At 46.8% G+C, this 17,892-nt stretch overlaps 1 protein-coding gene across 1 annotated transcript in view; it reads right to left on the reverse strand.

Moving 5' to 3' along the window:
* The window catches only part of SLC44A4 (solute carrier family 44 member 4), a 63,911-nt gene that overhangs the window by 35,379 nt on the left and 10,640 nt on the right, over positions 1 to 17,892 (reverse strand). Inside the window, exons 2-3 of the mRNA XM_048489066.1 lie at positions 4,102 to 4,150; positions 2,073 to 2,146 (exon numbers count right to left, since the gene is read on the reverse strand). Coding sequence (XP_048345023.1) covers positions 2,073 to 2,146; positions 4,102 to 4,150 — 123 coding nt within the window. The remainder of the gene's footprint in view (positions 1 to 2,072; positions 2,147 to 4,101; positions 4,151 to 17,892) is intronic.

Below are 17,892 nucleotides of genomic sequence, written 5' to 3' on the forward strand. Positions count from 1 at the left end.
GTCTGATCCAGCAGGCTAGTTCTTATGTTCTTAAACAAGGCCATTCCTCTGGATTTATTATCCCTGTTTGTTTGTTTTTAGCAAGAATCACTTCCCAAGCCTCTTTTGTATGCACAGAGAGGCTTTCTACACCACATTGTGGTGGCTACAAGCATTCACTGTACACAGCCTAGGCTGCACCAGCTTCCAGCTAACACAGGCACTGTAAGCAAATTGGCCATAACAACTCTCATTTTTTTAAGGGGGGGCGCAAACATCTGATAATAGAAAGTTCAGTCTTAGTATCGGTCTGGAAATAGAAGCCAGGCAAGACCTTTTATTAAGACCAATCTAAGAGATATGAAGTGCTCAAGCTTTCAACTTCTATAGAACTTTCCTTCGGGCTGGGTGTCCAAAAAGTGAGTGGGGGGGAGGGGGAGGAAAACTAAGATGTTTCAGAGCATGGTCTTACCTGTAAGATCAGGACCTGAGAGATATTTGTTTCTCTACCTCTCCTTTTTTTTAAACATCTAGCTTTATGAAGAGCTCTGGAGAACTCAAAAGACTGCACATTATATTGTCAAAGTTTGGTTGGTTCTAATTATTATTGTTTTATTATTTATTTGATTTAATATCCTGCCCTCCCTGGTCAAAAGCCAGGCTCCTGGTGACTGATATACATATTTAAAAACAATAACGCTACAAATTAACACATTAAAATCTTCCAGTATACCATAAATAGATACCCTCTCTCATCATGAATCTAAAACGTCTGGGTGAGAGAGGAGGGATTAAATTTGGTGGGCCAAGATGTCCCAATTCAGGATCGGAGTCTTCAGTTGTAGACCAGCAGAACATTTTGGTCTAACAGGCCCTGTGGAATTGATTTATATCTCACAGGACCCTGATGTCTGCTGGGAGTTCCACCAGATAGGAGCCAGAGCCGAGAAGGCCCTGGCTATGGTGAACTCAGCTGAATGTCCCCGGAGCCAGGGACCACCAGCAGATTACTATGCGGTCCCGAAGATACGACAGTCCCAGACCGCTCAAAGCCTTAGAAGTTAATACCAAAACCTTGAAAATGATCCGGAATTCAACTGGCAACCAGTGCAGCCAGGAGAGCACAGGTCTAATGTGCTCACTCACTGGTGTCCCAGTAAGCACTCTTGCTGCTAATAAAAAGTATTTCCTGGCTTTTGTTTTGGGATGTTTCTTCTGGACCTATAGAGCAACCTGGAACCTCTGTCCACAGTGGATAGGGTTGCCAGCTCTAGGTTGGGAAACAACTGGAGATGTGAGGGGTGGAGCCCTAGGAAGGTGGGGCTGGTGAGGGAATGTATTTCTATTGGGTATATGGTAAGGTGACCAGATGGTCACCTTTGCGAACCGGGACGGGCGGGCGGCCACGTGGGCACGCGGCTGCAGGAGCGCACTGCCTTCTGGGGCGCTCCCGTTTCCCGCCCTGTCACAGGAAACGGGAGCGTCCCAGAAGGCCGTGCGCTCCTGCGGCTGCGCAGGAGGCTGCTGCACTGCCTTGCGCCCCAGAAGGCAGTGCGGCAGCCTTCCAAAACACTACAAGTTGTTTCAAGGCGGGACTGTCCCGCCAAAAGCGGGATGTCTGGTCAGCCTAGTATATGGTCATAGACTCCACTTTCCAAAGCGGCCATTTTCTCCAGAAGAACTGATCTCTGTTGCCTGGAGATCAACTGTAACAGGATCTCCAGCCACTACCTGGAGGCTGGTAACCTTAACAATGGATCTGATTATGTTCATAATGAGTTGCTTGCTTTACATTTTGCCTGGACAGACAGTTTTGAAGGGGATGGGAAAGAATGAAAACATTAGCATCCCACAAGTGGAATTTCCAAGTGTGGGCCCTCCAGCCCCAATGCATCTGTTGATGACCACTTAGAGGTTGAACTTCCAAAGATCTGGAGAAGAAGGCCAAAAACTGAACAGTTCTAGTTTTTTCAACAGGTTTCCTTAAGTAGCGCTGATAGTATTGAAAAGTAGGTAGACGAAACTGAGTTTCTGTATGTGGTTCTACTTTCCTCATCCCCACTCTGAGGAAAACTGCTTTTTGGAGTACTTACCCAGAATTCCTACTACGATGTAGCCAACAATGAAGGCCATGAAGAGGATGCAGCAAATAATATCAGTACAGCTCCTGGAAAAGGAGAACGGTGTGGTCAGATACACACCACAAACTAGAAAGTGGGATGCAGAAAGCTGTCCGGGCTCTGCACTGACCGGAGCATTTACATTTCAGTCAGGCTCCAGGTGTTCAAGAAGTGATTGTATAGGATGTCTCTAAGAATGTACAGAATGAATTTTCTTCCTCACCGGCTAACCCCCAATAAGTGACCCAAATCTGAAGTTGCCCAATTTATAGACAACTGTGGGTGTGCCCGACATCCTCACCTCACTGCTCCTGGGATTATAACCCATTCCTCTCGAAGAGGACCCAAGAATCCTGGCTTCTATTCAGCCCCACCTACACCACCAAGACTATTTCTTGGAGATACCCCTGTGTGAATTGCCTTGCATGGTACCCCCTAAGCCAGTGGTGGCAAACCTTTGGCACTCCAGATGTTACGGACTACAATTCCCATCAGCCCCTACAATTGGCCATGCTGGCAGGGGCTGATGAGAATTGTAGTCCATAACATCTGGAGTGCCAAAGGTTCGCCACCACGGCCCTAAGCATTCCATCACTGCCTCGATTTCCACAACACACAGGTATGCATAGGATGCCAACTTCCAGGTGGATATAATAACCAAAGAGATGGGGGGAGGTTGGTACACTATGTATCAAACTCATCTGAAAGTTATATCTACCAAAAATATAGCCAATAAAGAAATATGCCAAAATACATTTGTCTACTGTTTTCTTATCTCAAACTAAACTTCATCATACAAAATAAACAACTTAGTATTTGTCCTACAAAGGTTCTGTGCAACAAATAGGTGGTGTTCTTCAAAGATTTATCATATATACATTTAATGCATCAGTTCAAGTGTTTAAGGTCACACTTATTACAATATTGTATCTTATCCATTTCACAGTGTAATTCAATAAGTCAAGTGTAAATGTAATTCAACAGGTCAATTGTTTTCCACAACATGGTTCAGGTCAAGCGTGTAATTCAACAGGTCGTTTAACAAATGTCTAGGTTCAGCTTGTTTTTGATCACTTCTTTGTCAGAAGATCGCTTCAGTCTTTTCCTCTACAATGTAAATGCAAGAATATACTAAGTATAACTAAGTAATTCTCAATCTAAAATAACAAACTTCTTTCAATGTGTAAATATTCTTACCAAGGACCTGGGTGAATCCCCTATTGTCTGAATTTTATTATAGAATCAAAACATCTGAGGACTGTACTGGGAATTACTACTGAGAGGAAAAGATTCAGGCGATCTTCTGATGAAGAAGTAGTCGAAAACAAGTTGAACCTAGGCACATGTTAAACACTTGACCTGTTGAATTACATTAACGCTTGACCTGTTGAATTACATTGGTGAGCTGGATTGATGGCTGGCATTTCCCTAAAAAAAAAGCCCAATAGCAGTCTACGCAATATCGATGTGCGGCATATCAATATTACATTTAAAGGACTGAAAGAAAAGCCGGCCATCTTCGATCTTGCATTGGATGGGGGAGTGACCCAGAAGTGAGCCATACAGCAGGAAGTGGGGCACCTCCTCACGTGTAAACAAGGAAACGTGAGGAGGCGCTACTGGGAAGGCACTGCAGGGCAAGGAGCATCACAGGAAGTGCTTCGTGCATAACAGGCCTGTGGCATAAGACCCTGCTCCCTTCCCTCCACTCACTCCATCGCCAAAATCTCCAGGAATTCCTCTGCCATGGAGTCGGCAACCTTAGTGCATAGACATACTCCCCCAACCTGTCCCTCTCGAGTCTTCATGGGAAAGGCTAAAGAGAAACAGGGAATTTGCTGCTTGCAATGTCTCAACAAGCAGAAAATGGGAGCGTTCCCCCTACTGAGCAAGAGCCTCAGGGGCCACCTTGCCTTTCCAAATGGAAGCAGCGCTCAATCCCCACAAGCAAGTCCATAACCCATTAGATCCCATCATCTCCTTCCCCCGCAAGCTTTCTTACCTGTTCTTGATGGGGCCACGAAAGGAGGGATCATATTTACACTTTTCCCCTAATGGAAGAAATGGGAAGACAGAAACAATGAGAGAGGAATGGGGTTGGCTGCTCAGGTTTACCGAGTCTTCACTTGTGGGGCGATGTACCTGATGGTTAAAGCCCTTTGTTCTCAGAAATTTAGGACAGGCAAGTATACGTTTAGTGCGGAAGCATCCGGAAGAGGAGAGGGGGTGTGGTGTAGGGGTAGGAATCATAGAATCATAGAGTTGGAAGAGACCACAAGGGCCATCTGGTCCAACCCGCTGCCATGCAGGAACACACCATCAAAGCACCCCTGACGTATGATCATCCAGTCTCTGTTTAAAAACCTCCCAAAAAGGAGACTCCATCGCTCTCCAAAGCAGTGAATTCCATTGTCAAACAGCCCTTTACCATCAAGAAGTTCTTCCTAGTATTTAGGTGGAATCTCTTTTCCTGCACTTTGAATGTGAGACGTGACCTGACAGAGCCATATTCAAACCCTACTCTGGGGTGAAGCTAGCTGTTTCACCTTTGCCTGCTCATTCTCTCTCTCTCAGCCTAATACACTTCATTGCCCTGAGAACCACAGAGCTATAATAGATGACGTACAGATGTCCTGTAGCATAGGACAGCTGGATTCCATCCCATACATTCTCCTGAACTGCTTATTATACCAAGAACTCCGATCCAGCCTGTTATCCCAAGCTATAGACTCTATGATTGATTATACTGAATCAGATAAAGTAGTTATGCTTTTAAATTGTCAGGATTTTCACTGTTGCCTTATAGCGGCAAAGTTTTTGTCAGAAGTTTGTAAACTGAATGTATGACAAACGCGAAGTTTTTTACTATTCACTTTTTAACTGGAACTGTAATTTTATGCTATCGTGTATATGCCAATAAAGGCTTATTGAAATTGATGACGTATTTTGAGATTTTTTTTGCCAGCTCCACAGCTTAGTTGCACGTAAAGGACAAAGGGTGTTCTGGATCATGTGCAGAGTACTTTCCATTCCCTACGACCGACCAGCCATAGCCTTTCTAGCCATTAATGAAAAGGGGTGGGGCTATGGCTCAGTGGTAGGGTCATCTGCTTCGAATGCAGAAGGCCGCCGGTTCGATTCCCAGCGTCTCCAATGAGAAGGACCTGGTGGTAGCAGGTGAGCTGAGATTCTGGAGAGTGACTGCCAGTCAGAGTAGACAATATTAACCTTGACAAACTGGAGGTCTGAGTTTAAGGCAGGGTCACGTACTCAAGTTATTCACAAATGTGATAATTCGTGGAAATCTTTAACTCCATGCAATTGTCTCTGCAGAAATTCAGAATGGGAACCAGGAGAGCCAGAATAGTGTAGTGCAGGGGTGTCAAACTCGCGGCCCTCCAGATGTTCATGAACTACAATTCCCATCAGTCCCTCCTAACATGAGCATTGGCTGTACTGGCAAGGGCTGATGGGAATTGTAGTTCATGGACATCTGGAGGGCTGCGAGTTTGACACCTGTGGTGTAGTGGTTAAGAGAAGTGGACTCTAATCTTTAGTGAGGAAGCATCGATCCTCGATGGAGGAGAAGTCGATCTCTGGCTACCAATCTTGATCCTCCTTGATCTCAGATTGCAAATGCCCGAGCAGACCAGGTGCTCAGGAGCAGCAGCAGCAGCAGAAGGCCATTGCTTTCACATCCTGCACGTGAGCTCCCAAAGGCACCTGGTGGGCCACTGCGAGTAGCAGAGTGCTGGACTAGATCAGTGATGGCGAACCTTTTTGAGACTGAGTGCCCAAACTGCAACCCAAAACCCGCTTATTTATCACAAAGTGCCAACACGGCAATTTAACCTGAATACTCAGGTTTTAGTTTAGGAAAAATGGTTGGCTCTGAGGTGTGCGTTACTCGGGAGTAAGCTTGGTGATAGTTGGTGGCTTTGCTTTGAAGCAACTGTGCAACTCTTCCAACAGGTGAATCACGACCCTAGGAGGGTTTACTCAGAAGCAAGCCCCATTGCCAGCAACTGAGCTTAATCCCAGGTAAAGGATCGTGCTTTAGTTCTTTGCATGAAAATCAGTGGGGTTTAACAGCGCTTAACAGGGTTACCTACACTGCTTCCCCAAAACTAGGTCTTAGGTTTAATGCTAATAATCGAGCCCAGTGGCCCAGGCCAGCCTGGATTGGGGCGGGGGGCACTCTGTGCGTGCCCACAGAGAGGGCTCTGAGTGTCACCTCTGGCACCTGTGCCATAGGTTCGCGATCACTGGACTAGATGGACTCTGGTCTGATCCAGCTGGCGTGTTCTTATGTTCTTATCTGGAGAACCAGGTTTGATTCCCCACTCCTCCACATCAAACCCGCTGGCTGACTTTGGGCCTGTCACAGTTCTCTCAGAACTCTCTCAGCCCCACCTACCTCACAAGGTAGTGGGGAGAGGAAGGGGAGGTGACTCTAAGCTGCTTTGAGACTCCTTACAGGCTGGAGTATAAAGACCAACTCTTCTTCTTCTAGTATTATAACGGGGAAAACAGACTTTCAACTATCCCAGAACTCCACGACACGTTCAGAGCTTGATAGAAGAGGTGTGTGTGCTCCCGGGTCACCACTTCAGGTTCAATGACAATACCTGTACTAAAGCCATTAAGCCCAATTACTGCAGATAAGAGATAAGCTCAGAGAGAGCTGTAAACATACAACCAGGAAATTGCCAAGCATCCCTAAGAACCTGAGTCAGAAAATTTCTCAGGTGCTAAAAGAACTGTCCACATCATTGCTTCGGGACGCAAAAGAAAAAAAAGTATAACGAAGCACAGAATAATGTTACTGTAAGATACCACTCCACAGTGAAATGGGCAAAGCCATTCCAGGTTCTCACCAAAGAGCAAGCTATCGATTGACAGCTGGGTTCAGGAGGTACAAATTCCATCTCCAGTTGATCAGACACATCTAGATACACCCCAATATTTTGTTTGTGGACCGGAAATTCATATTGCAAGCCCACCTGACCCCACCAAGGTCATCTTCAGTACATGTTAACTTCATCTGCAAATGCCTACATTTTGTATACATTAAGCATAAGCATAAGCATTTTATTGTCATTGTGCACGCACAACGAAATTTACAGGAGCATTCCTCGATGCACACAATTTCAGACTCATACCCCATCCTCACTTTCCCCTTCCTCCATCCATCCCTACGCAGCCCCAAACACGAAGCCGCGGAGTTTAGCATCGCCACAGATCTAGAGTAGAAGCTGTCTCTAAGCCTCTTTGTCCTAGTTTTGATAGATCTGTATTGTCTGCCGGATGGTAGCAGTTCAAAAAGAGGGTGTGCTGGATGAGACGGGTCCCTCAGAATATTTTGGGTTTTCTTTAGGCTTCAGGAATTACAGAGTTCTTCCAAGGAGGGGAGAGGGCAGCCGATAATCCTCTGTGCAGTAGTGATCACCCTTTGGAGCGCCTTCCTATCTGCCACTGTGCAACTGGAGAACCATACACAGATGCAGTAGGTTAAGACACTCTCTATAGCACAGCGGTAATTTATACATCAGTTACAAGAACACATCACTGCAGTTTACTGGTCAGCCAAAAAGATGCCACCCATTTACACCACCATGTCATTGAACATGAAAATATTTAAAACCCAAACATCTGTATATCTAACAGTCACATGTGACCACATGCGACCAACTGCCATTTTCTCCACATATTTTCTTCCACCATGCCACCAAAAGGCTTTTAAAAAATTGGTCATTTACGACTGTATTACAGCAATATTGTTCCAGAGCACAATAACTTTATGAATATATTTATTTCTGAACCATGTCATGGATCAATGAAGCTACAAAATGGAGCTACGGATAGACCAGGGGATCTCTCTACAAACCTAAAAGTCCCAGGATTGCAGAAAAATATAAAAAACAGATATTGGGGGATTTAAAATTCCCTAAACTAACAGAAACAGTGCCTGTAGCTTTAAGAAAAGAATGTTCACAGAACTTTCAGTGGCTCTTGGGGACTGCAACCTTTGGCTCTCCAGATGGCCATGCTGGCAGGGTTGATGGGATTTGTAGTCCATGTGCTTACGGGACTGATAAAGAGAGCTTCCGCCTCAAACCACAACCACGAAAGATTCATAGCCCGGGACAGAAGCTCAGGGAATAATCTCTCCCTGACCCCTATGGCTTGTGCTGACTTCACGCAGAGTGAATTATAATCATTATCAAAGCGAGCCAAAAGGAATGCCACTGGGTACAATCTGCGTGCCAAACAATGGCTGACTCAGATGAAGGACTCTCGTTTTCCACCTGCTGCTGAGCACGGGAGACGCAAGATCCACATTTCTGGTCTGACCAGTTCTCTGGGGATACTGTCTGCAAACAGCAGGTCTGCAACTCCTGAGCCGATGTGTGGCCTGCACACCTGGGTTCAAAGTTCATCTCAGCCAGGGACTCAGGGGTGTTTGTGTAACCCCCATGCTCAGAATGGGTTGACCCAGAAAGGGGTGGAGACTCAAAGCAGCAAGAGGCTGCAGAGCTCATGTAGTTTGGAGGAGACAAGGCTACCAGACTCGGACCTTGATTTGTATAAGCCCTTAACACCTTGTTAAGGTAACTGCAATGTTGTTGGGAACTAGTGGGAAGGTAGTTGTTTATTTTTGCTATGTTGTAAATGTTGGAGTTTATTGTTCAGGGTTTTGTGGTTGTAATGGGTGAGAGTTCTCCTGGAAACCTTCATCACGTTGAATCCTGTTCACAGTGGCTGCCTCGGATGAAGGGCTCTCCTTTTCCACCTGCTGCTGAGCATGGGAGATGCAAGATCCACATTTCTGGTCTGACCAGTTCTCTGGGGATACTGTCTGCAACTAGCAGGTCTGCAACTCCTGAGCCAATGTGTGGCCTGCACACCTGGGCTCAAAGTTCATCTCAGCCAGGGACTCAGGGGTGTTTGTGTAACCCCCATGCTCAGAATGGGTTGACCCAGAAAGGGGTGGAGACTCAAAGCAGCAAGAGGCTGCAGAGCTCATGTAGTTTGGAGGAGACAAGGCTACCAGACTCGAACCTTGATTTGTATAAGCCCTTAACACCTTGTTAAGGGGTTTGTTTGGAGTTGTAATAGGGCTGAGGATTCTCCATGGATAAGCCTTCATCAGCCTGTATGAAGCTAGAGCCTGTTCACCAAGCCCTTGGAGCCTTCAGGAATGAATCTTGCAGGAAGAATTGGACTTGGCAATATCAGAAGACTTTCAACTAGAAGGAGTTGAAATGAAACCTGAACAGGACCTTGAAGATGTTAAATGTTGATGTTATATGTTAAGAAAGTAAACCATTTTGTTTTTAAAATTTGTTGTTGCAAACTCATTCCAAGTTCTGCCCCAGAGAACCCACTGATAGAGGTTACATTTGCTGGTCGTGTGATAAAGTGCCAAATCAATGCAGCAGTCACAGCAGTGTGGGAAAACTTAAGATTCAGACCACAGCAAGGGATAAACAACTGGTGGACAAGAATGGCATGCCACAAAGGGCAGGAGGACTTCTACAGGAATTTTCTGCAGTTATTTTTTGCCCCAGGGCATAGCAAGGTGAGTCATCTACCAAGGCTTCTGTCAGGACTCACTGCCACCCGCCCCGACAGCTGTAAATCCTAGATAGGAACGGAAGGAGCCAGGAAGGGGTGGAGCCTTTAGAGGCAGAAGGGAGCAGAACGTGTGGAAAGCGGAAGAGGGAAGCGTTATTTAATTATAGACTCTGAGATTTAATTATAGACTCTTAACACCTTGTTTGAGGGCCGTGTTTGTCTAGTGGGGAGTTCTCTTGGGACCTTCATCTCGGAAGCCCTTACACAGAGCGTTCACCCGGAGACTTCCTGGACCGACAAAAAGTGGAAAGAAGTGGACTTTAGGGTTGGGAAAAACTGCAAAAGTGGGGAAAGTGTTCACCTTGAAAAGGTCATGGTTCTGTCATGTGACTACGTTCTATGTTGCTACGTGATAACATCCTAAAAAGATGTTTTCTTCTCTTTGAATTATCGCAAGATTCATTCCAAGGCCTTCTCCATAGAACCCGCAAGCTGAAGCCCATTCACACACCTTCGCTGTCTCCTGTCTGTACACTCTTCACTCACCTACGTGCTTACAAGCAGTTCACCACCCGTGCGCCTAGTTACCAAGGTTGCTATGTTTTCTCCCCCAGGCTGCACAGGTGTCAGAGGCCTGGCACATTTTACTGGAAACAATTCGAACAGCGGCGGCTTCAGGGAAAAGCATTCAGACGTCTGTTGCCAGAACCAAAATTTAAGCGCCAAAACACCTTCCATTATACCCTGTGTCATGTCCCACCATATCACACCACACCACCCTTGAACTCCAGTTACCAAGGGGGGTGAGCCCAGTTCATGGGATCCAGAAACCTTTTAGGTAACAGGTTCCCTTGACCTCACTCTCTTTCAGATCTCATCGGTACCCCTGCCACCACTCCCCCACCTTCCCTCCCATTGCTCCCAGCTACACACACTCCCACCTCTCCCAGGGTGAAGGGGCTACGGGGGATGGAAGGTTGACCTTGGCAGGCCCCGCCCCATGGGCTGCTCCATGTCCTGGCACTGGAGACACCACAAAATGCGGGTACTGCTGTCATCACGCCTGGGACATGCTCACGGCACCCCAGGCTACTCTCACGGAACCCTGGTTGAGAATGGCTGGTGGGACAGCGTGGTCCTTTCACTTAGTCAGTGGTCAGTGCCAATGGCAAGGGCTGGAAGCCAGAGTGGGCCACAGCAGCTGGGGGGGGGGCATGTTGCCAGAGCATTCCAGGGGCGGGGCATTAATAATTTCTCCGTTACTGTAAAAAACTCTTACTGTAAAAAAAAAGTTCCTAATTTCCAGCTGGTATCTTTCTTGGTATCCCTGTTGAGGCTAACTGTTAAATCCCCAAGAACTTCAAGCGTAAGTACCAAAGCATGATCTGGGAGTTGCTGGCAATGGCTCTCCCTTCTGAAAAATTATATATTACCTAAGGTCGGGATGGCCCAGAATGGAAGAGAACTCTTAGATGGTTTGCTTCAGGAAGTGCTACTAATTGAAGTGTACTCCTGAAGTATATAGATCATGGCGTTGAGATTTATGCAAATTCTGGTTTTGCCCCGAACAAGAGATGTGTTCTTAGCCCAACTGTCTTATTTTTTTCAAAACAACCCACACTCCCCAGCGCTTTGGAGGGCAACAGCTGGCAGGTGTCTAACAAGCAGATCGGGCTTTGCCTGGGAAACAAAACCAAAGCAAAAGCAGACAGGAAGGAGAGAGGTGGGAAGAAGGATCCCACGTCCTGGCCGGGAGACACGGCAGGATCAAACTAGAACTGGGCAGACCATGACCCCCTGCATGTATCTCCAGCCTCTTGTCTTCTGGAATTCCTCACACCTTTCCACCAATGGTAGTTTTAAGGTAGCTTGCTTAAGTTGCTCGTGTGAGGCAAACCACCCCATAAAAGGCAGCCTCTCAAGACTAGCAGTCCCTATCACAACAACCCTCACAGTCCAGACAAGCCCAAAGCTCATCAGTGCTTGGAAGCTAAGCAGCGCAGGCCAGTCAGAATCTGGGGTGACTGGCCCACCCTTGGAGGTCTTAGCAGGCTTCAAATAATATGTGAAGAGGTGGGAAACAAACCCAGTTTACCCGCTGGCTAAGAGGATCCTGGTCACAGTAATCCAGTACACAGACCAGAGGTGGGATCCAGCAGGTTCTCACAGGTTCCCGAGAGTAGGTTACTAATTATTTGTGTGTGCCAAGAGGGGGTTACTAATTGGTGATTTTGCCACGTGATTTTTTGCCTTAGTTACACCCCTCCTCTCAGCAGTAGCGCGCAGAACTTGAAGCAGTCTAGCAGGAGGTGCACCGGCGTGCGTGGCAGCCTGCGCCTGCGTGCATTCGTTTCCCGCCCAAGGACTGGCGCAGCAGCTGCGTCCTTGCCACAGCCCCGCCCAGGAATGCCCTGCCCCCGGAATGTCCGGCCATGCCCCCATCATGCCCTGCCCAGCCCCACTGGCGCTACGCCACAGTTTGAATCCCACCACCATGGGAACCTGTTACTAAAATATTTGGATCCCACCACTGAGCAAGACCATTATTCCCGACTACCAAATCCCAGGCCAATCATTCTCAATTGGACCAGCAGTGCCATGAGAGGAAACAACCAAGAGGAGAAAACTTTGAAGCCCAGAGAAGCCTTGGGTAACTGGAAAAGATCCTTCTGAGAGACAGTAGCAGCATATATTTTTAAATCAAGGAGGAGGAGGAATTGGTTTTTATACCACACTTTTCTCAACCTTTAGGGTCTCAAAGTGTAGTGTCAGAAGTAAAATATGGTCCAGAAGCCCTTGCAGCTGACCAAAGTTTTCTGTTTTTAACATAGGCCAGGCAAGACACCCCCACCCTAAGATAATTAAAGAACCCAGAAGAGAAAGACTTGATATACACCCCTTTGCTTCTGTCTGACAGATAACTTCTCTAAGGAAAGGAGGTTAAAATACCAGGTGTAAGCTGTTAGTTTTTGTAACAAGGTCTGACGTAATGTTTAAGGGAATTTATGCATTTTGCTGAAGGTGCATTAAAAGTTTGTTTAAATAGGTTATATTTTAGGATTAAAACGGTTTTAGAGAATAGTTATTCTATGTATGTTTTGATAAATGTATATATCAATGGAATTTATATTATATATTCTTGATTATGAATTAATAGAGAGAACTATGTTATTTGTGCCTTTGAAAGTTGATAAGCCTTGGCATCAAACAGTGTTTTATCAAAAGCCTAGTTGCCCAGAAGAATTGGGAACCTGCCGGAAGACTCCTTGAGGACTCTCAGAACTTCAAAGTACCACTGAGATTGAGCAGCACTCCCTAAAAATGATATATTACCTAAGGTCAGGATGGAAGAGAACTCTTAGATGGTTACTTGGAAGTGCTATATTGAAGTGTAAAGTTTCGTCATGATCAGTGGTGGGATCCAAAAATTTTAGTAACAGGTTCCCATGGTGGTGGGGATTCAAGCAGTGGCGTAGCGCCAATGGGGATGGGCGGGGCACGGCGCGGATGCTTGTCAGTGGGCATTTAGGAAGTGAAGGGGCATCTCTATGGCGGGGCTGTGGCAAGGACTCCATGCCGGTCCTTGGAAGGTGGGTAACAAATGCACGCAAGGAGCAGGCTGCCACTGCGACGCCGGGTGCACCTCCCAAGGTTAGACTGCTTCAAGATTCTGCTTACTATAGCTGAGGAGGAGGCGTAATCCATAAGGCCAAAATCATGTGGCAAAATCACCAATTAGTAACCCCCTCTCGGCACACACAAATAATTAGTAACCTGGAGAAATTCTTGGATGTGTCCACTGATGTGTCCATCAGTGGTGGGATCCAAAAATTTTAGTAACAGGTTCCCATGGTGGTGGGATTCAAACTGTGGCGTAGCGCCAATGGGGCTGGGCGGGGCACGATGGGGGTGTGGCCGGATATTCCTGGGCGGGGCATTCCTGGGCAGAGCTGTGGCAAGGACGCAGCTCGGGCTGTGCCGGGTCCCATGGAACTAATGCACGAGGCGCTTAGGCGCGAATGCCACGCACGCCGGTGCACCTCCTGCTAGACTGCTTCAAGTTCTGCGCGCTACTGCTGAGAGGAGGGGCGGACCTAAGGCAAAAATCATGTGGCAAAATCACCAATTAGTAGCCCCCTCTCGGCACACACAAATAATTAGTCACCTACTCTCGGGAACCTGTGAGAACCTGCTGGATCCCACCTCTGGTGTCCATGCATGAGTTGGTGAATGTCAAGGGGGCATCTTTTGCTCGGGGGCCTATGGTGGACTGGCTGTGAGGTGCGGATGCAGAGATCGGTTCCAGTGGAGAAAATGGTGGCACTGAAGGGTGAACTTTGCAGCATCACACATCCACTGAGCTCCCCACCTTTCCTCCCAGCAATCCCCCTGACAAATCTTTAGAATTTCTCAAGCTTGAGTTGGCCCCTCTACGATGATAGGGAGGAACTAGAGGTTTGGCTTTGGATACAGAAATATTCAGGAACAAACCCCAGGGCCTGAATTTACCAGGGCCAAGTTACCATGACTTCAGTATCATTATCACCATCCTCACCTTCCCCACAGAATCCCGAGAACTGTAGTTTGATGCAGGTGCCCTCCACAAATTACCTCTCCCTAAGATAAATTCACATGGATAGCTGTGTTGGTCTGAAGCAGAAAACATGGCCGAAGGCGGGGGGGAGTTTTGGAGGTCCTAGCTGGCACTTTTAAGACCAACTAGGTCAGGGGTCGGCAACCTTTACCACCCAAAGAGCCATTTGGACCTATTTTCCATGGCCCTGAAGATCTACCGAGCCGAAGAGGCAGCTCCACATGGAGCCATCTCCGGTTCGGCCCCTCAACTCACCTTTCCTTCCAGCGCTGCTCTGGAGGGCTGGAGGGACACGGCCACGCTACCCTCCGACCTCCAGCCCATGCGGAGCCGCAGTATAAGGTTGAAAGAGCCGCATGCGGCTCTGGAGCCATGGGTTGCAGACCCCTGAACTAGGTTTTACAACTAGTGTATGCTTTCAGGTGCATGCTTACACCAAGAATAAGTTGATACACAAAAGCTTTATACCAAGAATAAAACTCAACTTTTCTCTACCCCTCTCTAAGGACACCCATTTCCCTGGGGGAAATGAATGACAATTAAACCAGTTTGCCGTGTAGATGCATCCCTTTTTAATCTCAGCTTTAATCCTTCTCACAGAGAGGAGAGATTTAACTCATATGGGTTACTCTTAGCTCAATGGCGGGAGAGAAATAATAAATCAAACTTGAAATTACACTGCGCAACCAGAAGCTGCACATCCCCTTATCTCTTATCTGGGCCACAACCTCGTGATATCTCTGCTCTTGTCTTTGGGATGAAAAATAATAAAAAAGATTTGTACACACCCTCGATTGCCCAGCCCTGTGGAAGAGCCAAGGACAGGGATCAAAGAAGCGCTCTAGTGAATCACCTCAGATTAGGGCCATTAACCTTCAAGTGGGGCCTAGATCCAGACAACACTGAGGCTCCTTCCGCACATGCAGAATAATGCACTTTCAAACTGCTTTCAGTGCTCTTTGAAGCTGTGCGGAATGGCAAAGTCCACTTGCAAACAGTTGTGAAAGTGGTTTGAAAATGCATTATTTTGCGTGTGCGGAAGGGGCCTATGAGAAAATGGCTGCTTTGGAGGGTGGACAGCATTATTACCCGTGGAGGTTACTTCGCTCTCTGGATGCCTCTCTCCTCTGGCTCCATCCCTAAATCTCCAGGTATTACCTGACCCAAAAGTGGCAACTCTGCCTCAGCTACTGAGATCTCGCATTTGTTCAGGTTGTTCCTGTCAGGTTTCTGTCAGGTTGTTCTGTCAGCAGCGTATCAATCCCAAATAATGAGCCAGAGGAAGAGTTCTGTTGAGAAGTTTAGGTTCAGTCTTGGTGATTCTCCTCAACCACCAGCCCCTGATGTTGGGGCAGAACAAAGGATGCCCCTCACCCCATGTGAGGTGGGCACGAGTCACTGCTGCAGCTAGAAGCCAGCTCTCCAAGACCCATAAGGAGCAGGTGCATGCTGCGTTTACAGTCTGTTAAAATATTACAGCAGTTTGGTGGGGGAAATCCACAGGGTTGCCAAGTCCCCCCTAACCTCTGGCAGAGCAATGAGGATTACCCCATATGTCCCTACTCAGCCTCTGTGCTCAGCAGAGGCCAATTTGCTGGTCGTTCCTGGCCCCTCAATGATGCGGCTGGACTCCACTATGGCCAGGGCCTTTTCAGCCCTGGCCCCTGCCTGGTGGAACACTCTCCCTCCAGCGGTCCGGGCCCTGTGGGATCTTGGTGAATTCCGCTGCAGGGCCTGTAAGACTGAGTTGTTCCGCCGGGCCTTTGGAGTGCCCAGCCGCTGATTGAAGCGCCCCTTTTATTCCTCCGGCTCGGAGTTCCCTTTGCCATCTACGGAACCCACTTTTTCGTTCTGCTTCCTCCCTCTTTGGGAGGGTTTTAATTGGGGTTTTATTGCGTGACGTCATCTTTGTTAATTTGACCGCTGTGTTTTAATTTTTAATGGCGGTTTTGTTTGTACGTGCTGTAAGAGGAAACTATGTTGTGCACCGCCCAGACCCCTTCGGGGGTAGGGCGGTATACAAAACCCATAAATAAATAAATAAAATATGATTGCCAGATCTGGTTGGGTAACTCCTGGAGATTAGCAGAGCCTGAGGAGGACAGGCACCTCAGTGGGGGACAATGCCATAAACTGATCTCTGTAGTCAAAAGATTCCAGGGGATTTTCCAGATCTCACTGCGAGGCTGGCATCCCTACACAGAAAGGGAAATCACACAGCACAATTATGGTAAACAGGCCTTTCCTACGGTTGCCAGGTCGAGCTTAAAACATTCCTGGGGATTTGTCAGAAGTGCTTGAGAAAGGGAGAAGTTTGGCGAAGGGAAAAGAGCTCTGTGAGGGCAAGATACTTAAAAAGCCCACCCCCTCTGAAGCTGCCATTTCCTCCTGGGCAATACAGATCTCTAAATCCATGCCCCACTTTGAGGTTGATAACCAGACCTGGACAGGATCCAAGTGTAAATCCTAACCAAGCCCCGTTCACAAGTTACAGTGAACACATATGCTGGAAGCAGAAGTGGGGGATCCAGTATGCTTTGTTTAACCCTAACCTCTAACCCCTAACCAGACCTGGACAGGATCCAAGTGTAAATCCTAACCAAGCCCCGTTCACAAGTTACAGTGAACACATATGCAAACCAGAAGTGGGATCCAGCAGGTTCTTTAACCCTAACCCTAACCCTAACCAGACCTGGACAGGATCCAAGTGTAAATCCTAACCAAACCCCGTTCACAAGTTACAGTGAACACATATGCAAACCAGAAGTGGGATCCAGCAGGTTCTCACCAGTTCCCGAGAGTGGGGTACTAATTATTTGTGTGTGCCGAGAGGGGGTGACTAATCTGCTTTTCTGTTAGAAATTCCATTAGGTCCAAAAATCATCAAGTCCTGTTGTTTCCTATGTGGCTGGTTAGTGAAGGTAGAAAACGGGATAATTCTCCCTGTTGGGCTGTTTTAAAAACATGTTTTAGAAATATGGTAAAGAGTTCACATTGTTTTTTTTTGAGGAAAGTATCCTTCTTTTGATTTCTAGAAACAAAATTAAGTATTTGAAAGTATTAAGTATTTGACAGGCAGTCAATTAGAGGAGAAGTAGTTGTTTCTGTTGGCAGTAGATGATAGGACTTGCTATAGTGAGTTTAAATTATGGACAGAAAGATACCAGCTGGAAATTAGGAACTTTTTTTTACAGTAAGAGTTTTTTACAGTAACAGAGAAATTATTAATGCGCCGCCCCCAGAATGCCCAGCTACGCCCCCATCATGCCCCGCCCGGCCCCATTGGCGCTACGCCACTGTTTGAATCCCACCACCATGGGAACCTGTTACTAAAAGTTTTGGATCCCACCACTGAGCAAACCATGTACAGCGTACGCTTGATTGTTCTTTGTATGTGTGTTAAGTAATCCTCATCTTATAATCGACACATGTACAGTATATATAATTAATAAGATCACATAGTTAATTGTAATAATTGGGAGCCAAGACTGAACAAGTAAACAAATGTTTTTCTTTCTTTTTCTCTCTTTTTCTTCACTAATTTATCCTCGTTTTAACTTCTTTCTCTTTCTTTCTATAACTATATCTCAATTAAGATATAATTATTCTAACCAAAGTGTG

Source organism: Sphaerodactylus townsendi, linkage group LG03 (assembly GCF_021028975.2).
Source record: "Sphaerodactylus townsendi isolate TG3544 linkage group LG03, MPM_Stown_v2.3, whole genome shotgun sequence".
Lineage (NCBI taxonomy): Eukaryota > Metazoa > Chordata > Lepidosauria > Squamata > Sphaerodactylidae > Sphaerodactylus > Sphaerodactylus townsendi.